The sequence below is a fragment of the Ziziphus jujuba genome, chromosome 12 (genome assembly GCF_031755915.1).
Source record: "Ziziphus jujuba cultivar Dongzao chromosome 12, ASM3175591v1".
Taxonomy (NCBI): Eukaryota; Viridiplantae; Streptophyta; class Magnoliopsida; order Rosales; family Rhamnaceae; genus Ziziphus; species Ziziphus jujuba.
This window is the reverse complement of record NC_083390.1, coordinates 66,661-90,474: the sequence shown is the minus strand read 5'-3', so window position 1 is coordinate 90,474 and position 23,814 is coordinate 66,661. Positions and strand designations below refer to the sequence as shown.

Sequence of the window (23,814 nt, the reverse complement as noted above, 5' to 3'; positions counted from 1 at the left end):
CAGTATGGACTGCAAATCTAGGAGTAAATCCATTTCTCCAACCTTGGAGTCCCTTACCCACCTTAGCTACAACATGTTCCCAAAAATTAACCTTTAAAGTGTTGCTCCTTAATGATTAAGTATGCCAATTAATTTGCCATTCATTTACCATTAGAACACCCAAACAGTATTTCCCAAGTGTTGTAATTGCAAGGTATTATGGTTAATTCCTAAAAGTACACTACTCTACATGTTGATTTTTAGGGTGAAATATAATTTAATACCCTCTAGTTTCAACTTTTTAGATCCAGGACTTCTAATTTTAAATCGCACAAGTCAGATCTTCAATTTAAATATTTGATGCAATGAAGTACATATAAGATGGAGTGTTATAAAAGCCTAAGAAAATGAATTACATGTTGAGAAATAATGATACATGAACAAGACTCGGAGCTAAGAAAAAATGAAAATGTACTTTATAATATGGATATGCTTCCAATGTTTAAATTCTTACCAAGTTAATATGCCACAATTACTGAGAATGCCACTGAATGAAATGTTTGAATCCTATCTATAGATTACTCTCAACTATTTTTGAAACCATAAACCATGATGCAACATGATTTATCTACCCATGTAATGCACTGATAGATCCCAATAAGGAGAAGTGTCTAATATGCTATATAATAATTAACTCTACCTCTAAAACTTCATTTATCACTCCTTTAGAGTCTGATTCTACATCAATCTGCTGATGTTCTGTTCTTGAAACTGTCTGATCATCAAATGTAAATGCAACAATACCCTACAACCACACCAAAGAAATAAACTTAATAAAATTATACAAATATATAAACCTGATCTTGTTGAAATGTAGCTAGACGTAGAAATACCTTGTGTGCAACTCTGCTGAATTGAGTGGCAGCGTCACTAATAGCATAGACTGTGTTACTTAAAAGACTAGTGGTTCCTTGTGCCATCCCGGTTATTAGTCCAGTAGGGCTCTATAAATAAATAGATAATTCTCAATATGATGATAAAAAAGAGTGAATTTCAAGAAAATTGAAAAGAAGCATTACCTGGAAAATGCTCCTAGCAGGCACTGATAAGAAATCTCTAATGCCAAGCCCTAAACTCCTTGCAAATCCCATAGGATTACCAATAACACCAGCAGATCCAAACACCTGCAATGTAAATAATTGGCAGAAGTTTATAGAATTCTTAAACATTTTATATACAAAAATACCAGGATGAAAATATAATACCGACAGATATATTATTAATCTATATTTATGGAATGATCAATAAAGGTAATGAGAGTAAAATGACATTGATGGCTGCTAATTTTTGCTGCTTTTTCAGTTCAATGGGCATACCTAACATTTAACTATTCATTTGTAAATATTGAATAAAAGAACTTTACAACATTAAATTTGTCAGCGAAGCCTACCCCTACTAACTGTTGAGCATATACCTTATACATCTCATGAAGAAGTTGTCGGGCGTAATGCCTAATAAGGATCTCTTGTATGGATTCCCAACTAGCAATTTGATGTGCAATCACCAATTGCTTGAGATGAATTCGTGCTCCCTCAACATCAGCAACAGCCATGAGACCTCGCTGTAATTAATTCTCGTGAATAAATATCAAATAATTCACAAACAAAAGCAGTGAAATATGAAGCCATATGAAGCAATGGAAAACAAAGAATATAACTAACAATCAAATATACTGGACTTGAAGATACATTAGCACATATTGACTCTTAAGATATGGCTTGTAATCATGATCGTCTGAGTTTTCTTTGAGGATTTATCATCATCTTTAATTGTATGTAATGTGTTTTATTTCTTTGCCTTTAATCTACAAGTTGCTGCAATGGTCTGCATGCAACCATGTTTCTCCAATTGTTTCATATCTAAGCCTAACCAGTTTTCATGTGTATTTGCAGTTTTGGAAGCTTTTATGAAACTCCATACGTTCTAAGATTTGGTGGTATTGACAAACCACATCGTAAACATGTGCATATCTGCGCCTCATTTCTATGTCTCACTACATGAAACATGGTTCACAGCAATGTGAAGTTTTTCAATGGAACATTTTTAACATGTGAAAATAGTGTAACATAAGCTACTTACATGAATCAAAGATTCTCCTGATGTAAGGATCCCCTTTCTAAGCATCCCTAGAGAACTGGAAAAACTGTGCCAAGAAAATGTATCCCTGTAAGTGGCTGAATTTAAGACGAACCTGAATTTAAAAAAATTGGACAACTGTTAGTGAATAAAGAGTCACCTCAAAGTCAGTTTAATGGGGCCTAAATCAAACATTTCAACATATATTTTTCTCTGTCTTCTGGCCAAAAGGTGCATTTTCTGCCATGGAGCTCCAATCGGAATAACTGAAGGCAGTGATAGACCATGGTGATGCTTTTCATTAAGTATGGGAACAATCGCAAAGTCAAAGTTGTTACCCCTGGCCTTCAGATAGTCAGAAGTCTGGACGTTTGCCAGTGACTCAATCGATCTGGTATTATAGATAAGAGGACCCATTAAAGGATCTGCTAATGGTATGAATTCATTATGGAACCTTGAAGATAGATTTTTGAAGAATTCAAATAACTTTAGGATCAACTCTTGCTCAAGCTCAAGGCGAAAATCTGCAACTCTGCAAGCATTTAAGAGAGCATAATAAGCAATGCAAGGACATTTCACTCTGTAGATGTACTAAATTAATGCAGCAGTAAACACCTTAAGCTTATATATTGAAATGAAACCAAAGAGATATCTTTCTTCCTCCATTTTGATACAGCCAAGTTGAATACAGGTTCAAATGAGCTATCGAAAGATATTTGAAATATCCTTTCACTTCTTGGTTTTCTACCATCATCCTTAGCTCTTATAAGGCTAGATGGGCTGCCTTTGTATTCACGATCAAATGACAACATAACAGGATATGGCGTAGAGCGTAGCTGGTTATCTATTTGCAATGATGAGATTTGAAAGAAAAGCTTTTGTTGATCCAAACTTTGTAGCAGATCAATTGTTATGTTCTTTGCACAAGCAGAAAGCAATTCCTGCAAAATGAAATTGTAGATCATAATTGTTTAATAAATTTCCATGAAAGGAGAGTAAAATCTCCATTTTTACATACCTGAGGTTGAAAATTGATCAAGGAGATACTGATATATGGAATTACTACTGAAATCTTTTCTTTATAACCAGAAAACTTGTCCTGTTTATGTTCATGTTTCCTCTGCTCCCCTAAGTGAGAAGCCCTTGAACTTTCCATATCGATATGGAAACTAGAATCTATAACACTGAGAACCTGTTAAAGCAAGACAATTATTGAACTATCAAGACTGGAGTACCAAATAGATCACTGAATGTGATAAAAGGATAAAAAATGCACCTTAGTTGCTCCCTCAGCATGGACTGACAAAAGCAACGTTCTCTCAGGTTTCTAAATACAAAAGTTGGTTAAAATCAAAAACCAAATAGAACATATAAATAAAGCTAAAGTCAACTAACTACCACAGACAAATTACAGAATGGCTGAATCAAACAAAACCATTACCAGATTTGAATTTTTCTATTGGAAAGGAAAAATAAAATAGAGAAAGCACTCATTAGGTTTTACTATAATTACTTAACTGACGTTGACCTTCCATTCTGTTAACTCTAGAGTTCAAGAACAAAACACTTCTTTTTGAGCAAGTTAACATCTTAATGCCTGAAATATCATTCCTTGTTCGAATTGATTGAATTAGACCTTCACTCCTACTTTAAAAGCCCATAATGATTAGAAATAAATCTTCATTTCAAAATCCTCTCACTATTTCATTAACTATGATTTTTGCAACCATTGCTTTCATCGGCTTTCATTCCATATCCTTTTATTTACTTTGGAGAAACTTACGTTAACACCAACTCTTTGTGAGTTTTGCAAAAGTTACAAAATGTCCATACTATATGTATATATATAACCCTTCCTCAATACTATATATAAAATTTATTTCCAAAATACCAAATCAACTGTCTTGAGCACCAAAACAGATTGAAACAAATATAGTATACCTCACAAGATGAAGGTAAGTACACGGGCATGTATTCTTTTACATCATCAAGGGCATACGAACCTAGAACCCGTTCACCAGGTACCTTATAGTTCCCAAAAAAAATAAAGAATTTTAGTCAACATGATGAGCCATCAATCACTCCTAGTTCTATACATGATAAAAGGCATACCTCCAAAGTGAGGCGATGTGGGTAGCATGGTTCATCCCAAGCATACGGACAAGATGTGTAAGAATGAACAATAGTTTCAAAAGCTTCACACCTTTGTTGGAAAATCCTCAGCCGCTAGAAAGTGCAAACAAATGCCGTTATATAACACCCAAAAAAATTGTTAGAATTCATAAATTTTAGCATCAAGGTAAGACAAGAAAAATCACACTAGTGCATTTAGAGACTCAGAGTCGGTTAGGGAAAATAATTACCAAGGATTGCAGAACTCAGCATGACCACAGGATAGAAAGAAACTGAGTACAGAATTTAACTCAAAAGTGTAATCCTAAATAGTTTCTACTAAGACTAACATGATTATGGCCAAATATACTAACCTCCCTTGAGAAATTGTCAACTCTATAAGGCATGTAACCTGTATCATCATCTGATAGGAGGATGAGATTTGTCCCAGAATTTCCATGGAGGCTTCCAACAATAGTTTCATCTCCAGCAGAAACATCAGCATTCTGCACTTCAACTCGTACTATTTTTAATGAACCAGAAACGTAGTCCCTCATTTTCACTTGAGTATCACCAAGATGTTCGGGTAAGAAGCCACCTGACCATTGCCATCCAGGTTCATTATATCGGATGGAAACTAGTAACTCCCTGCAAAAAGGTTGAAGTATCAATGAGGAGAAAACTAAGGACCAAAAGAAATCTTTAACACAAATTAATTTCCAAGAATAAGTGGGCAAAATCGGCCTTTTTTAACCAGTAAAAAATAAACAGCAGTAACGACCCTAAATTCCATGTTTAAATCAAATTCAACTCAAATAAACTTTCATAAAAAAAATACTTGAGATTGCAATCTGTTAAATATAGGCCAAACTTGTATTACAAGCTAATACAATTTATAATTTTAACACTCTCCCTTACGTGTAGGTCTGTTCCATTACATAACATAATTCCTCTTAACACATGGAGCACGATACTAACTAAGCTCTAATACCATGTTGAAAAAAGTAAAGACAAAAAGAAAGAGAAAAGAATGTGACATTGAGGGAAATGGGATACTTGAAGCAATACCTGGTGGAGTCCATCCAGTGAAGATGAGAGTGTTCTCCTTTGCCCAAATTAAAAACAAAGTCTGTACCCTTCTGCTTATAACATAAGTCCTTACTGCATGCATTACAGATAACATATCTGCAAAATTAAGAATTTTTCTCAGTATGGAAGAATAAGAACATAAGTAAATGAAGTATAAGTACAGATTACTGCAATAATGCTGATATTGTTACCTGGGCTGGAAAGTAATAGCAGTAATCCTCCCACTAAATGGCCCAGAAACTGAACTAGATGTCACAGATACCATGAATGCAGTGTTTGATGACAATTGAGGAACAAGAACGGTAGTCGAACCACTAGGTGGAACAATAGGAAAAGGACTAGACCATAAAGTTCTTGCCATGTCTTTTGTTATATGTTCAGGCTCACACCTTCTTATTCTAACCATAACTTCCTTAGCAGCAGAAGAGGGGATAGGTGAGTACATACATGCCTTGACTTTTCCATGCTCATAACCCATAAAGTTGGAATTCTTTGGAGTCCACCCAGTTTTTGATCTTAATAATATATTGTTTGAACTGCTAAAGGAAGCAATATGATCTTCGAAATTATTTTTGCTCGATGGTTCAATAGAACTTTCTAGGAAACTTGATGAAGTCACATTGGAAGGGAATCTTTTCTTGTCCAATGGATTAGCATTGTTCCTAGTTGAGATGATATGACATGAGGATGAACTCCCCATCCTTTGTGGATCTTTAGCATGTGGGTTACCACTAGATGATACGAGGCTGAGACCATCACTTTTTTCCTCAAGCAATAATTGGTCTGCCATATCATAAGATGAAGGGATAGTGGCGCTCACTCCATTCATTTCACTGACAGTTTCTGAGATCAGTAAATGAAAACTAGTACAATTATACAGCAAAAAGGGAACATAAATAAAGAGTTCCCTGGCACCAGAGAATGCATCCATCATCTTTTCTACAGTGACATATGTTTTCCCTAGAAAAGAGCAATATAAACACCATTACTATATGTATCAAGGATATTTAAACAAAAGATTCAATAGTAAATGAACAACCATTTGTCATGTCTGGATCAAAGATCATGATTTCAGATTGTGAGAACTTTGTTTCATTCAACTTAGACATCACTGTACAGAATGTCTCTGCACGTGGGAACTTCAAAGTTGATGGCTTGAATCCTGGCATAAATATCTCCATCCCCAGATCATGTGATGGATCAATATGATGAAAGAAAGTTTCAACCTAAAATGGTCAGCATATAAATCTCTTAAGATTCTAATAATCAAAAAGGAAAAAAAACATAATAGAGTAACCACTAGTTAAAGAAATTTATAGTTAGCAACATCAAATTACAAACCTCTGAAAGAAATGTGGTACGAGTTACCCCAGCACTTTCGGTTGCTAGTGACAATTCTTTGGGAAGATAGTTGTTCACCACTAGTGGAGTACTTAAGGTTAATTGGTGAACAAACCATTTACTTGACTCATCTAGCTTATTCAATTTCTGACTATAGCTTTCTAACGGAGGATTTACAACATTTTTTATATGGGAAGAACTCATCTTTGACCTGCATCCAGGCAAGCTGATATTTCTCACAGATATGCAGCAGCGAAATGGATCACTACTTGGTTGAACAGGATAACAAACAAAAGATTTGAGAAATCCAATTTTAGTCTCCTGGGAAAGAAGATTCGAGAGATTATAGACTTCACTCCAGAGATAGGAATTTCCAGTTGGGCGCCATCTCATACAGCCAGCTTCAGCCAGATGTAAAGGAAGTGGTAACTCCTGACCAGGATATATTGGATCTAATATCTGAAACAGAAAATTGAAAAGGAAGTTGTTATTATATGATGCCAGAGTAAAAGAATAACTAATCAATTAGGCAGCGGAACGAAAAAAAAGCTGTTTGCACAAACCTTTGGGGACACACCAAAAGGAATATCAAATCGCAGCTCCAATGACATGGAAGTTGCATTTGAAAGTATAACCTAAAAATATTAAGCGTAAGTAGAATCTTATAATATTTGTTAATCAGAACACAAAATTGAGTTTGTATCTACCGTTGAGTATAATCGTATTAACTTGCTGTAACGCTGCACTGAAACATCAAAGACAACTGGAACCACTCCACTCCTGCTATCTGCTCTATTCTCTTGGCAATTTTCATTGTTTGCCTTAGAAAAATCAACCTCAAAGTAGGTAAGACCTACAAGATCCATTGAAATGGGAGCAGAAGACACTGATGTTCCATCAAGTTGAACGGAGATATAATGATGAGCATTTGATTTTTGGTCATTTAGCTTGTCAGAAGAGTGGGTAGGATTAACATGTAAAAGTTGATCCGCAGGGGCATCATCAATGTATATTGGAATTGAAGTACCAGATTCCACTGATTTTCCTCCCTTAATTTCTGAGATATCAAGCTCATCAATTGACCCTTTATAAACATGATATACTAGAGGGAGACAGGTTAAATTTTGAAGAACATAGGGCGCATATCTTCCTTCGTATATATGTTCCATATATGGAGAATGTACCAACTCCTGACTTTCAGGGAAATCATTTGATTCTACCACACCCAAAGAATCCTTGATCATTTCAATTGACCTGAAACCACACTGCCAAGAAACAAAAATTAGCTAAATGAATTTTTTTTCTGTGCTTCCTTTCAATATCTTATATATGTTAAGATATTGTAATTTTGGTTATGAAGAACAATGAGGTGTAATGGCACCCCCTGTAAGACTAGTATGATCCATGACTTCTATTTATGCCAGGAGAACACCTTTTTGTGTCTACTTTACCATGTTTAGAAATCAGCTAAAATTTATTCAGTTATAAGAAGTATTTGAAATAAACAATTATCAACAACAACATGATTCATATAAGAAAATGAGAAAGATGATAAGCATGGATGATATGAGAGCACTTCACATTTTATTCCAGTAGAAAATATTCCAATGTTTACACACCAATAGTTGTGCAGACCATCATTTTCAGTTTTTGTTTTTATGGCCTAATATGCCACCCATAAGAGTGGAATTTACCTTCAAAAGTTTGATCATTTAGTTTCCTAGGAATGAAAAAACAAAGTTTTGTTTTGCTTTTTTTTTTTTTTTTCTTGGGCCTAATTATGCCATCCATAACAGTGGAATTTACCTTCAAAAGTTCAATCATTTAGTTTTCCAGGAATGACCAAACAAACTCTTGGTGAATACAATATATTGGGAAATTACCTCTATAAGGGATTCAGTGAAGTTCAAGCTAAGCTGTCCACTTGATTGGAGATGGATTTCTGTCACAGCAGAGTTGTTAAGGCTCATCTCTTGCTTCCGAGTCATATTTATCTCAAACTGCCAAGGCTCAATGAAAGGCTCCCAGAAGACCTTCAATAATTGTAAAAGAAGGTAGCATTAATCATCTAATTCATATAGGAAACATAAATAAATTGATAATTTGTAACTAATATACCTTGTGAATGTTGTTGTAGTTCACTTGAACTTCACCAGTGACTGAACCATCCAAGCTGTTTTCAGTCACATTAACATGCAAGAGAATGTTTCTCACAAGGATATCAAACAGGGGACCGCTACAACTCCACTTCATCAATGCAATTACACAGTATTAGCATTCCAATTGTTTTATTACATAATAATCAATTTAAAAAATCACATGAAAAGAATTCAATGTCTGTGTCTAGTGAATCGGAACCATGGAATTCCATCAATTATGCCAAATTAAAATTTGGCTTTGCTAACACACACCACACTATTAGTTGAATCTCAAATAATTGAAATGACACCTATCCAAATGCATTTGACTAACCAAATATATCATCAAAAAAATCAAAATGATCAAGGAGATTCTGATATCACTTGGTTAGTAGCATATGGCCCATAACAGCACAATTTTTTGAAGGAGCTCTATCAAAAATCACTAAATGAAGAGACCAGAGAACAACCAACAAGATGATAAACATGGACCTTCGTCACATCAACAAAATTAGTAATTCATGTTCTTAAAAATAAGATAAAAGTGTTCCTAATAATAATTAGGTTAGGAGATCTAGTAAAAACAAAGAAGATTTTGAGGACTTTACCACATATTCAAGTTCATATGATGTTTTACTCTAACTGAACAAATCTTTCTAGAGATTTTTGGTACTCAATAAATTATATTTTTCTTAATTCAGGATCACATCAGAGAAAGAGAAGAATACGACCAGTTACAGTTTTTTCCCAGTGTATTTTTCTTTTAAAATCTATAAGACAAAATAAGGTGCACTTAAGAATCTCAAGTGGAATCAAAATAGAATATTTAATCAAATAATATGTTAGGTTACTGCAAACCCCAAAATCTTAAACTGTTAAAAAGTGGGTCAAACTATAAATATCAAGCTAAAACTACAGATTGCTACTGCTTCCCCTCGTATGCTGGCCAATTTAATGTCACATAAATTGGGTCATAAACATGCATAACAAACATTAAAAGAAATGGGATTAGTGGGATTTGAACACAAGAGCAGTTAGACAATTTGACTTTGATAACATGTTAAGTTGCCATTGATACCAAAAACATAAGATATTAAGAAATCAACCATCCAATCATGTATATAAGCTACAATAAATAATTAACATGATATCCTGAAACATGCATTTGAACTTTCTCAAATGCCAATGAAATTATATACCCAACCCACCAATCCACAATCGTACACAAATTACTGCACTACTGTTAAAGTTGATTGCAGATTGAAAAGATATACATGCGATAAAAAGAGTTGTACTCTGAAATTTATATCATAGATAGCCAAATTTTTAGAAAGAAAATCTATCAAAGAAAAACATAATACACCCAACATGAATACAAGAGATATTAAAAGGGCACCATACGAGAACCATTTTAGAAAAAAAAAAATTTTTGCAATAAATAGGAAAGATATACCATTACATGAATATTAAAGTGAATGTAATAAAGAAGGCTAGCATACCCTTCCGTCACTTAGAAGAAAAGAAACCTTCTGGATGTTGAGCTTTAAATCTATACCAGAGAAAGGAAATTGAGAAGACCCTGATAAAGGAAGATTAACTGGTATACCATGCCAAAAGTAGAAGAAATGATGAGATAGTGATACATCTAAATGATTGCACTCAAGCTCAACTTTAACATGCACTGGCTCCATCTGTTTATTACTAATCTCAGCCTCAACAGAAATGTGATATATCTGAAATAGAGGCCAAGAATGAGCACTATTGTCCTGACATTGAGCTATAATACCACTCAATTTTTCTATATTGGACTTCAATTTCACAAGTCTTCCATCTAAAAGTAATTCACTACTTTTACTGTGCAAAGTAACAGCAATATATTTAAAGCCATTTCCGTCAATAAGATTAAATGAAACATTTGGAGGAACCGCCATATGATCTTCAGCTACCTGCACTTTTTTATATGCTTCCTTGCCGACCCAGATGGGCAAATGAAATGTAATGCAAATATTTTCTGACTTCACCGTCAGGAAAACATTATTCAGCTTAATGTTCTCTGATGCTAAACAGGTTGAAGCCATTGAAGAATGTAGAGAACTTGGAGAAACAGTAACTTCCAAATTTCCCAATGTGTCATTTGTATCAGGGGTCAAATTCCTTGACATTGCATCTGAAGGTTCAGATCTGGACAATTTTTCAGCATAAGAGATGAAGAGGTCAATGACCTCAAACCAATTGGACAAGTGTAGCCAAACATCAAGAGATGGAAGAGAAAGATACAGTTTATTTTCACCTTGATCTACTTTTGGAAGAGAAATATCAAGAACAGAAGAGGTACAGCATGTGGAAGCACATCTAGCCAATACAACACAATCAGGTAATGAAAATAATGCTAGGGAAGAGAAAGAAAGATCAAAACCTATGACACTGTCATTCTGCAATGATGCAGAAAATATAAATTGCATTTCACTCTTTGCAATCAGTTCATTTGAACCTTTCCTGAGGCGATACAGCTCTATCACTAAAGAATGAACATGACACCTAACTTCTGTAAATACAACACCTGAACTGATAGGTGAAGCTGCACTAAACTCTCTGAGGCACCTCTTCAATTGAAGAAATTGTAGAACATCAGATTTAAAACATTTAGATTGATCTGAGACTAGGGTAAATTGATTTATGACATCCCGTAGTGCCTCAAATCCATAAAAATTCTGACCTGTTGAGAAGGAAAAAAAAAAAAAAAAAAAAAAAAAACAAAGGATGAATAATATGATATACATACAAGATAAACCTAATGGATGCTGTTAAAATGGGGATATAAAAGAAGAAACTCGTACCATCAGGCATAACTTGACAGTTTGCTATCCTTATGATGCATGTGGTTGGGTCAGTACTTCTACCACAGGATATACTATCACATGGTATTCTCACCCAAACATCAGCACTTAGAGGCCCAACTAAAGTAGTATTTGCACAAACGGCATCTTGATCTAACCTCAAACAGCCATACCCATCATCCCTGTACGACAATAATGACAGGAAAAGATCTCGTCCGAATATATTCAAACAATTATTGCTTTTGGCAAGTTTATGCACTGACATTAAATATTCAGGAGGAATGCCCCTGAAAACATTATTTAAACTGTTCCTATGAGCGAAACTACAGTATAGTTGTTGAATTCCAGTCTTCAGAAATTGATGCTCATTGCCTTCCACAGGCAAAATTAAGATTGAGTCCAATACCTCAAATTTATAAACAATGGAACTTTCATTTTCAGCATCAGAATTTTCATTCCCTTTACTGGTACTTTGCTCTACTGAATCTGGACACCAATCAGGCAACGAAAAGTAACCAATTATTATGGCCAGATATTCAGGAGGTAAAATGCAGTAAACATGTTGAACGCTGATTCCCACTTCAAACTGAGAACTCAATGATCCATATTTTTCCTTCCTTACACGTACATTTATAATAGGAGATAAATTTGGCACTGCAGGACCCCATAGAAACTCACGGAAATTTTTTGTCCACCATGATGAGGTAAGAATCAATCCCTCTATGGAACACAATACATCCATGCAGTTTTCATAAACACATGAAGAACAATTAGAACTAGACAGTGTAACAGTTCCAATAATGCAAGACGAATCATGAAAATGCATTCTGATTCCGGAGAGACTGAAATCAATAACAGACTGAGCAGTGTCACCTGAACTCCCAGATGTAAGATGTGCTTGTCTACCAGGTGTAGATTTTAATTCTTGGGCATGAAAATGAAAATTTTTCAGTACCTTCTTTACACTGAACTGTGGACTTTTGATTCGTCTGTCCCTTAAACTGAAATATTTTCTCCACTCAGGACTAGAATAAAGCAATGAACTCTCAAGACTATCAAGGGAACCATCATTGTATATTGTAAAGAACGGAAAACAATCTAGGGGAATGCTTGCACACTCAGAAGACCCAGTTTCATAAAAGTTGGAGAAACCAAACTTTTGAAAGCCAAAATTGTATTTTTTTCTTTGATTTCCAGCATACGCTGAAGGGCCAACAAAGACCTCACCATCACCAGATGTATCAAATGCAGATAGCTTCTGAACAAATCCAATCAGCAATCGGACTACATATGGGTAGCAGTGGACATCGGCATCATTCAAGCATATTGTACACTTCTGTCTAGCTAAATCTGTCTTGACAGATTCATAATGCAACATAAAGCATGACTGAGTAGAAATGCTTTTGTCAGCAACATCAATTTTGTTGGTGTACCCAACATCAGCATTAACTGCAGCAGTGGTAGGAGAATCATTTCCAGATGAATATAGAACATGGCTATCACTTTCACCACTCAAAGATGAACTGGTGATATTCATTGCTTTCAAACAGATCCAGCACTCCTCAAACTCTGTAAGCAAATAGCTGTTTTTTGTACAATGGAACATTAAATGCAGGTGTTAAGGCCACTAAAATAGACTTTAAATGTTTTCACCTAATAGAAACGGTTACATATATACAGACAGAATTATAAACTTTAAGATAAAATCAATTTACTAACTATATATATATATATATATATATATTTAAGAAATATTAAATCTTTAATACCACAATGAACACCCTGAACCTTTTATTTTGTGTCAATCAACCCTTTCTATTCATTAAAGCTGTCAAATTCAAAAAATTTCAAATACATGAACTGAAATGTGACCATATAGTAGGGTGCTTTGTGTTGGTTATCCCTTCTTAAGGCAATTAAAGTGGTACTAAAATATATAGCCGGTTGATTGATGCAAACCAAAAAAATACAAGTGCTTGTTAGCAATCAGAATTGAGGTAAAAACTGAAATTTTACTGCCACATGGGAAGGGGGTAATATAAGGGGTTTATGTGTCTGTGTGTGAAAGAGAGTTTTTATGATCCAAGATACAAGCAACCACAAGCCCATAATTATAGAACATACCAGATATCAAGTTCTTGAAGAGAGAAAATGAGAGCTGCACTATCTTCTTCATCATTTGCAAGGTCAACTAATAAGCTGACTTTCTCAAATTTCACATTGACACAGCAACCAAAAACAGGATTCCTTGGACCATTTGATGTTACGTTACATGGATCAAGAGTTTCACAGCACACAGGTTCAGATTTTGGTTGCAGATTGTCTAGATATGCAATAAGTCCCAGAAATGCACCATATATTGATGGCGAAAACTGTGCATGAAGTGATGATAGGCTAACATAGACCTGAAAATTGACAAACAACTGAGACCCAAAATATAAGTTATACTGATCCTTTATATTCAAATAAAATAAACTAAAACAAAATATTCCTGAAGGTAACTATACAACATGTTGCAGTTACAGATTTCAAAAGAACCTGAATATAAGTATGCATACAAATCATTGAAAGTAAATTGTTATTGATAAGGAGGGGGGGAAAAAAGAAAAAAACGCATGAACATAAACAATTTTGACATAAGTAATCAACAATGAATGCAAACTCCTTGTACAATATTGAAATCTTATTGTGTTAAGATAGCACCTAGCAGAAGGTTGGAAGAGTTTCAGTGGATGCAAACTTACTTGGTTTAAGGAGTTGACTAGGAGAGTGTTATGCAATGACAGAAATGTTTTCATGCATATAGGTTTACAGATATAAAGTTGATTCATCATTTCTCCTATAACCATATAACAAGTCTATATACTCATACATATGTATATCTTGAATTTGCTAAAGAACATGCACTTATCCAAAAGCACATGTAAAGTCAACTAACTTCTAGTTATTATCCCTGTAAGTTTTAAGAGCACATACAAAGTCTCGAAATGTGTGGTTTGAAGCATGTATGAAATGTATGCTTTATATAGTTTGTGGTGTGAGAGTAATGTTTTCATTATTCCACATTTTCAAACATTCATCCTCACACCTATTTACATAAGCTAAGCACATTGTCGTATCTCTTTGATGCAGGACAGGTGAGAAAACAAAAAAATTAAAAGATTGGGTTCTAATATCACACTAGAACAATTTTAGGAATCATTTCTAAAATCCCTAGGCATCACACCTAGCTTTGGTTTTCACTAGGCATCACACCTAGTTTTGGTATGCATCACCCGAAACCAGAGAAAATAATCTGAGAAAAATATTTGCAATGTTATCAACTGTCCAACGAAGGTTGTAGAAATCCCTATTTATAATAAAACCACCTAACAACATAAGGAAACTAAAAATAAGATACCCCAATTAAATAAGGAAACTAAATAATAAAACTTCCTTACAACATAAAGAAACTAAAATAATAATAAAAAAAATCTAATAAACATATTAATATTAAAATCCTAGAAATCAAATAAACATAATAATATTAAAACCCTAAAAATAAAAAAACCCTAGTAATTATAATCCTATGTAATCACCATCACTCTTCTTCACAGTGCGTGACTAAGAGGTTGACATCCTGCATCTAAGCAACCAAAATAAGCAATTGCCATCATAGATTCAAATACATAACAACATGACTACACAAATGAAAGTGACTATTTGAAACAAGAAATAATACATAATCATACTAAAACTAAACAATCTAAGCAATAATTTAGTTACCTCCAACTGTTTCCATATCGATTCATCTGGGATAATGAAAGAAGCCAACTTAATTGAAGTGTTAAATTTCTCAAATATTGTGATTGGTTCAGAGTTAGAAGGCATAATCATTTTCATCTGCAGCAAACGTTTCACATTAATTTAATGCTCTATATAGTAGTAAAACAGAACATAGCATATCCAATAGAAATAGGAAACCAGACCTCAAAGTCGTTTAATTTAACCTCAAAATGATCACTGATATCTTGAAATTGGATTCCCATGGAAAAGCTGGAGTTGGAGATTGATTCTAATAAGTTTTTCAGAATATAAGATTTTTCCTCATCATCTGTCAGAAGAGGTCCAGTATCACATTTACTAGAAAAAAGAAGAGTCCCGATTTCACATGCCTGTCAAAAGTGAACTTAAAATTAAAAGATATAATAATATGAAAAATGAAATATTCCAATCTATATATATATGTTTTTAAAGTATTTTGGAGGACTATACTACGGACAGACTTGTGCTCAATCAAATCGATTACCAATGGGATCACTGTTATTGGAGAACAAAAATAAGTGACTATAAAGTGAAGCTACTGTTAATTCCAAAAACTTAAATAATTAGAAGGTGAACTCAACTTTTTGTATATTCAATCATTGCAGCACACAATAAAAGGATTTTGGACATATAATTAAATTAAGTACCAAATTCCATTGCTGAATTTCATTTCCCCAAGGAACATTTATGAGAATATCAGAGATACTGACATCCCAGGTCACTTTCTTACGATTTGATAAAATATATCTGCAAAATAATGAGACTACTGGTGATTATATGCAAAATAACATCTCCAGTTTCGTTTTTTATAGGTTCATAGCAGTAGAACATCTGAAGCTGAGGGAATTACTTACTCAGCTTTTGATAACAGTCGAACATCAACATTTTCTATTCTATTTAGTGAGGCGAGGACCTGCAGCAGGTCATGTTGCAAACATCAGGTATCAAATATGGAAACAAATGTTGATCAAAAAGGCAATCAACAGGCTTATCAAAGAGAGAAGGAAAGCAATTTTTTAAGATTTCCTATCATCATATTCTGAACTCAACATTTTTTTCTTAAGCATTTTTTACCTCCTAACTTCCATGTTTTGCAAACATTCTCCATTTCCATAATTTTTAACCATGACAAAAATGCAATGACTATAAACCATAACAACAGAAACAAAACAGAACTAATTTACATATGAAAGTAACACCTACAAAGATATATCAATTGGTGCAGAAAAAGAATAATAGACAAAAACTTAGTACAGGACAGACCTGGAAGCCTGCATCCATGACTCTCAATAGACCTACTCATTCTAATCTATGAAAGATCTATAGAAATAGAAATACCAATGGAACCATTGGATGAGACTAATGTAAAATAACACTTACCCTTTCATGTTGAGATTCAGAGGAGTTTAACACACCAAAAAATTCCATACAATTCACAAAAAAATCTGCATCACAAGTAACTTCAAGAGGCTGAAGCATGGCCTAAGAATATGAGGTACAACAGAGCAACTGTCAATAAGAAACTCCTTACTCATAAGCACATATCATAGTAATATTTCAACAGACAATCAATCAATATAACATAAGGTACCTCAAAAGAAGAGATTGTATCAATACCTTCACTGCCAATTCAACCACATGGTTTGGTGAGATATCCACTTGCACACTACAGGAAGGATGCTCAGAGTCTGGTAACCTTTTATCAATAGTAGGCTGTAAAGAAACAAGGTAACCCAAAGGAACATTCCCTTATTAAATAAGAATGAAACTCAATTTCATAAAAAAGTGCTTTGGACATGAAGGCTAGTCAGATCTTAAAAAGAACATTAATAATAAATGAATTATTAAATATGTTAGATATGATTGAAAACTAACTCATCAAATTCAAAATTATTTGAATAATTTCTACTGAAGAAATTTGAATAATTTGAAATTCAAGTCTAATTAACTAAGATTATTAAATATAATTTTAACTAAAAATCAGTAAATTAAAAAGTTAGATAATATAACATAAAATATAAAAAAATAAAAATAAAAAAGGATCACAACATTTCTACATATAAACGCCAAAAGCTGGACATAAATAGAAGATTTGTTGCATAGGGAAACTTTTTCAAAGCTGAAAAGTATTTCTATATATTATTATGTTTCTAAAAATGACAAGTTAGGGGGTCGAGAATATAAATAATTAACTCTACAGAATCCTTATATGTGAAAACATTTGCACAACCTCATATAAGAAATAAACATCCTTTAAGTAAGAAATTATGTAAACAAAATAGAAAATTATTCAAATCATTTTATATAAAAGAAAAAAAATTGAGGTGTAGGGGTGGTCATGTAGGTCCACCTATGCAGTCAGGAATGCATGTTTAGTTTTACTCTTGATAACCAGTAGAGCCCAAGGAATCATTAAGGAAAAACGTGGGTCTCTCATCCACTTATCTACCCAAAATCAAATAGAATTTCATTATAGCACACACCAATTTTCTACATATTGCAAAAAGCTATAATAACCTTGAGAAATAAATTTCTAACAACTTCTAAAGGTTCCTCTAGACGCCATAATAAAATCCACACCATTTGAGTGAAGACCATGAATGCTTTTGATTACCCTGCACCCAAGGACTTCCTTATTCTAAAGAGAATCTCCACAATCATTTACATAACTAAAATACATTCCTTTTATCCATGTCACCCGCCCCTAACCCTCCTTTTGACTTTGCTCAATACTTCCTAATGCTCTCTCAATCCTTCAACACTACTCTCTCACAAAAATCGATCAACTTCTATAAATTCTATATATCCTCATTGAGGCTCTAAACAGCGAGAGATAGTACATCGAGATACTTCAGAACATAAACTCGAACCAAACTTATCTCTATTCCACCCTGTTGTCTTTTATTTACCTGGTACCACCAGAACCAAAAAGTCATACTTAAGGGGATTATTCCCTTGCAATAGGATGACTAAATATTTCAATTTGATCGGCCATAACCAAATCAGACATTCCCACTCTTCAAGCCGGCCTAAATATTTTACACATTAATCCTTAACCCAGAGAGAAGTCTAACAGTATCATCAGCAAATTGTTAAAGAGACAACTATTATAAGTGTTAAGAAGAAAAAATAAGAAATAGGATCTCCTTGCAAAAGGCCTCTTGTTGCGCCAAACTTTCCCCTGGACTAACCATTTGTGGAAAGTAAAACTTTGCAGATTTCAGACGCCTCTTTATCCACATCCTCCATATTTCAACAGGTCAGATTTTTTCATAGTTAATCCAAAAATCGCAGTCCATGTAATCCTATGTCCTCTAAAGGTCAATTAAGTAAACTGTTAATTCATTTCCCTTTCAGAGCAACATGCACACTATTTCTACCGTAACAAAAGCTCCTCGCACTTGTGCCTCTGAAATAGTATCCTCTTAAACTTCTTTTACTCTAAGAGAGAACACCCTAATCATAATGTTGTACAGACTGAAAACTAAATTAATATGATGATAGTTAGTCAACCTCAAAGAATTCTTTTCTTTTTCAGAATCCAACAAATAAATGTAGAGTTCATCCTAGAATAGACAAAACCACTATATTATAAAATTTTCTAAGACACTCCCAACATTTTAACATTCATAAAGCCCTAAATTCAAGACTTCCCCTTGCAGTCTAAATAAAAAACAGTTACCAAATTTGCACATCTTATTGTTCGCAAAATTCTATTCCTTTATTACTTATAAGAGGATCCAAGTCTTACGGTGGTAGGAGTCAGCAATGCCATTAAAACAGAAACTCAAACTAAATTATCTATATCCTGATCAGCAGTAGCACTAACCTGTAAGATATACTTTTTTCATTGTATATTGAAAACAAACTTCAAACCAGTCAAAATTAATTAATGAAACAAATGTCTCAATTTTCTTCAACAAAAAATTAATAAATAGATAAATAAAGACAACTAACAAAAAAAATTCAATAGAAGATAAATAAAAATCCACAAAAAAAGAAGGCCAATGAAACTAACACAAACCGCTCCCAGGCACAAAATTGCTCTCCTGTTACATGGATAAATCATCTCTCCGGAATTGATAGTGCAGATAACTGTTGCAGATTCTTCCCAAAGCTTAAACTCGATGTTTACATCATTCAAAACCAAGTCAAAAATTTCTTGATTGTGCTTCCTATAAAACAATAGCACATTTAAATTACACATAGCAAGTAAAAGTAAACTTGCTATACATGCATGCAAAAAGAAACAAGAAAACATATGAAGAAACAGCAAAATATAGAAATCTAAACCCTATTTATAAGCACAACAATTTAATTGACAACATTGATATTATGAGGCATACAATCAAAAATTATAAATTCCAAAGAAATTATGGTACTCAATATTCAAAAAGCAAAATGCACTCTGGACAAAAAGAAACAGAAAGAGCCAGTTCCAAAAAGAAAGCTACAAAGAGTTGATATATCAATTGATCCATGTTGAACTTAGCTTGGCCAGCCAAATAATTGGCGAGGTCAATTGCAGTGACCGAAAACAGAATTATCATTTTGAATCAGAACAGAGAAGACTCATACAAGCTACACAGTGTTGCAGAAATCTGATGAATGCTGAACTTTATTTGCAATAAATAAATCTTATCAACTATGCCAGCATCCATGTTTGCTAAAGTCAGAGGATGGAACTTGGTTGCTTCATATATATCCTGTACAAGATGAAAATTTGTAGTCATTTTATTTATTTATTTATTTATTTTTTCTAAAAAAGAAAAAACCTGACATTTCCTTGGCTAAGAATTGATAGGACAGGTACCTTTATGACTTCATCAGAAACAACACCAGAAAATTGATTGCAATCATCTGTTCCACCAGCACCTAGCATGCCAAGGGAAAGCCAGTTCAACCATCCACGGGATTTTCCCAAGCGGTCCTCAGTTATAGATTTGTCTACAACACTTGTGTCATTTACATTTATGTTGAAAGTTAAGGAATTGGATGAAAATTCCTGCACGCACATTAGAATTGCATTGACAGAGATATGATTTTATGAAACTAACTGACCCCGAAGAAGCTAGAAAATAGGAAAACTAAAAACAAATACTAATTGCGTGAACTCCATGTCAAAGCCATCCATACCTGCAGCTCGCGTTCAGCGACAGACCTATAACTTAAGATATCATCTATATCCAATTCTTTCTCCATTTGCTCCAAATCCCAGAGAGTATTTGCATCAATTGACTGAAAAAAAGTTCTTTTCTTTATAAGAAACAAAACTTTATTTCTTTTATAAGAAGAATAAACAAAACTAACAAAACTTTATCAGTGAAAGGTTGTTTATTATCAACCCAAAAAAAAAAAAAAAAAAAAAGAAGAAAGAAAAAGAAAGGAACAACTAGTCATTTGGTACACAGTTTTTTCAAGGAATCATCAAAAGGTCAACAAAAAATACAATTATAAAACAATAAGTGACAAGACAAACTAGCATGCATCATTATATCTAACCAGAGGACCATTTAGAACTCCAAACTAATCCAAATATGTTATCATAAGTATGGAACCTAGTTCCAACAAAATTTCTTGTAAATCCTATTTTACACTCTTGGTTGATGACTCTAATCTCTTAGATTTTGAACCGTCTTGCATAAACTGGAAAGATAATGCACCAAAAAAGATGCAAGTGTTGTTTGGCTTGTTGTGTAGAATAAGTCAATACTCTTTTGATAAGGAAAAAAACATTATAAAAATCAAAGAGGATAAAAAGTCCTAAAAATAGAACAAAAAACATAAGACCCAAAGCATGTATACACCAGGGAAGAACAACGTCACCTGCTCCTGTTGAAGAAAATACAGCTTAATCTTGTATAAGTTAACATACTTCCGCCGATAACTTCTGCAATCAGAAGTTATTTGTGAAACTATATGCATGCGTACATAGGTATAGAGATAATCCAAAATTTATTAGAGCATTTGTGCTTACGTATGAAAAAAGATGCAAGTTAAAGGACCCGAACAGAAAAAAAGTGCATATTCACAAGCATAATGCAACGATGGATGATCTAGATAAAAGATGAACTTACAGTCTTTGTCCGAGGTATCTCCATGAAGTTTTCTTCAATCTTTTACGAACATCTGAAAGGACAGATTCTTGTGCATATTGCCACCACAACAATTTCCAACCCTTCAGTTTTTTTGATAATGGACTACTCCAGGGGCGATAACGACCATACCTACATGACTCAATCAGATGATCAACTTTAGATGTTAATAGCACCAAGGAGTTTCAGAACCAAGGACAACTCACCCAAACATGAAAAACAAAAAGCACAAAGACAACAATGCTAGTAATGAGGCAAGAGAAATAAAAGGACAAGTTTCAAATCACAAAAAGAAATTTCAACCCCAAAAAAAGAAAAAAAAGAAAAAATGGAAAAGTAAAGCATATCCATAGAATATAGAGAGGGTCCTCAAGCCTTAATATGTGCCCACGATGTTCCCTGGCTCAGCAAGGCTACAATTGCTAATACCCGGTCATGATTAGAATATAAATATATAAATACAACTCTTTTATCCAGGAACCTGCAAGTTAATACCTAGCAAGAACATGTCACTCCAACGTTGGTGTGGCTTGTTCACAAGCTATTAATTTGCAAGATACTGGGTAAGAGAATCTATATAAAAATATCAATCTTGCTATGATAAGCTTGCACGCTTACCTTATGGTGGGCATCTTATGTACCACCAGATCTGGTGGGATGTAAAAAAGCTATTTGCAAAATCCATACATCTCACAAGATGTGGTGGGACGTGAGATGTCCACCATAAGGAAAGCGTGGAAGGCCATTGTAGCAAAATTATATATATATATATATATATATAGAGTCAAACTCACATCAAACATCAAATCAATCTAATGGTTTTAATATTAGGACCTCATTTACTATCCTTGAACTACTTCAAGGGTTGAGACTAAAAAATGAATTAATGGCCTAATTTCTATCTGGGCAAAATGAACCTTATATGGACATAGGGAACCACTACTACATTTTCAATCTAAACCATTTAAGCAATCTAAGGGCGGATAAAGGGAACTCTGATGGTAACACTATTAAGTCAACTTGATGTGAGCCTGGATGTATATATGTATTAAATTATTTATTTATTTAATCCAAATGGTGAAATCAAAGGTGAGGTCTCTTAATATAAATAGACTTTCAATTCTTTAAGTGTTACTATACATAGACCTAATGTGTGCCTTTGGAATTCCCCAACTCAAAGTTACAAACAACATTTGACTTAATGTGTGTCTGTGATATTTCCAACTCAATTAAAACCAAAATCCTTGAAGAACTAAAAGTCTTTGGGGAAGGTGCAGTGAAGTTATAATATGACAACAGGGCTGCAATAAACATTACTAATGTGATTCAACATGATAAAACTATTTATGCAGAAGCAGGTTGTCACTTTATCAAGGAAAATTAGAATGTGATTTAAATCGCATGCCTTTGTTGGCTGACTTTCTTACAGAAGGACTACAAAGGCCAATATTTAAGACTGTATCCAACAAGCTAGGGATGATCGAAAACTTTGAACTAGCTTCAGGGGAAGCGTAGAAATTCCAAAATTTTATGATTCTATTTCCTACTAGGATCCATGATTGGGAATTAAATCGAATTTGATTTCTTGATTTGTTTCCTTAAATATTTGTAAATCTATTTGGTCATGTAGGGCTTTATTTCTTCTTAGTTACCTTTTCCTTGTATATGACCTAGTCTATAAATATCTGGCAATAATTCTTCAAAATATATAAATATGGAAGAACTATTTCCCACAACAAAATGAATCCAACTGGCATCAAATTAAAGTAAATTAACAGCATCATGGATAAAATCAAAACCAAACTAATCAGGACATAACAATAAACTTATAACTTACTTCTCTCTCAACTTAGATGTGCATAAATAATCCCAGAGAATCATGAGTTGTTGCAACTGAACCTCATCCAAAGAAATCTCCTGGTGTGCACATTAAAAATTCAAGATAAGAAGCTAATGAATAATCCCAATAAATTTAATTAGTGTCATATATCATATTTCTCCATTTATTTTACCATGATGGTTGTATTTCAAGTTGATATATAGAACAAGAAGAAAAATGTTTGATAAAGGATCTTGTATCACGGAATGATGTGACGAAAATTACACAAATGCAATTTTCTGACGATACACTCTATTTACTCAGATGATGAGTGCAAATTTAGGAACTTGGTCATAGTGCTGGAAATGTTCAACTCGAGATCATGTTTGAAGATCAATATGTCCAAGAGTGTTACTATGACATTCAGAAGATTCAATCCTTAGCTTTGTTATGAATGGTGAATG

The 23,814-nt window shown here is 33.7% G+C and overlaps 1 protein-coding gene across 11 annotated transcripts in view; it reads right to left on the bottom strand.

Annotated features, from left to right (window-relative positions):
• Positions 1–23,814, bottom strand: part of LOC107405745 (uncharacterized) — a 30,414-nt gene that overhangs the window by 2,934 nt on the left and 3,666 nt on the right. For 4 of the 11 annotated variants that reach the window (XM_048462396.2, XM_048462401.2, XM_048462402.2 and 1 more), the window contains 36 exons: positions 23,369–23,448; positions 21,514–21,663; positions 21,263–21,326; positions 20,573–20,674; positions 20,250–20,441; positions 20,015–20,142; positions 19,455–19,611; positions 17,054–17,149; positions 16,817–16,918; positions 16,291–16,349; positions 16,084–16,183; positions 15,601–15,786; positions 15,398–15,514; positions 13,757–14,055; positions 11,633–13,215; positions 10,295–11,511; positions 8,776–8,904; positions 8,541–8,690; positions 7,365–7,922; positions 7,221–7,292; positions 6,658–7,116; positions 6,356–6,542; positions 5,508–6,276; positions 5,296–5,412; positions 4,602–4,875; positions 4,228–4,341; positions 4,057–4,140; positions 3,392–3,442; positions 3,134–3,307; positions 2,731–3,056; positions 2,276–2,647; positions 2,119–2,182; positions 1,454–1,600; positions 1,059–1,163; positions 873–983; positions 680–784 (listed from right to left, as the gene is read on the bottom strand). In XM_048462396.2, the coding sequence (XP_048318353.2) occupies positions 680–784; positions 873–983; positions 1,059–1,163; positions 1,454–1,600; positions 2,119–2,182; positions 2,276–2,647; positions 2,731–3,056; positions 3,134–3,307; positions 3,392–3,442; positions 4,057–4,140; positions 4,228–4,341; positions 4,602–4,875; positions 5,296–5,412; positions 5,508–6,276; positions 6,356–6,542; positions 6,658–7,116; positions 7,221–7,292; positions 7,365–7,922; positions 8,541–8,690; positions 8,776–8,904; positions 10,295–11,511; positions 11,633–13,215; positions 13,757–14,055; positions 15,398–15,514; positions 15,601–15,786; positions 16,084–16,183; positions 16,291–16,349; positions 16,817–16,918; positions 17,054–17,149; positions 19,455–19,611; positions 20,015–20,142; positions 20,250–20,441; positions 20,573–20,674; positions 21,263–21,326; positions 21,514–21,663; positions 23,369–23,448 (9,000 nt within the window). Of the gene's footprint in view, positions 1–679; positions 785–872; positions 984–1,058; positions 1,164–1,453; positions 1,601–2,118; positions 2,231–2,275; positions 2,648–2,730; positions 3,057–3,133; positions 3,308–3,391; positions 3,443–4,056; positions 4,141–4,227; positions 4,342–4,601; positions 4,876–5,295; positions 5,413–5,507; positions 6,277–6,355; positions 6,543–6,657; positions 7,117–7,220; positions 7,293–7,364; positions 7,923–8,540; positions 8,691–8,775; positions 8,905–10,294; positions 11,512–11,632; positions 13,216–13,756; positions 14,056–15,397; positions 15,515–15,600; positions 15,787–16,083; positions 16,200–16,290; positions 16,350–16,816; positions 16,923–17,053; positions 17,150–19,454; positions 19,612–20,014; positions 20,143–20,249; positions 20,442–20,572; positions 20,675–21,262; positions 21,327–21,513; positions 21,664–23,368; positions 23,449–23,814 lie in introns of those variants that run through there. The other 7 variants (XM_048462400.2, XM_048462398.2, XM_048462397.2 and 4 more) reach the window with 7 other exon arrangements.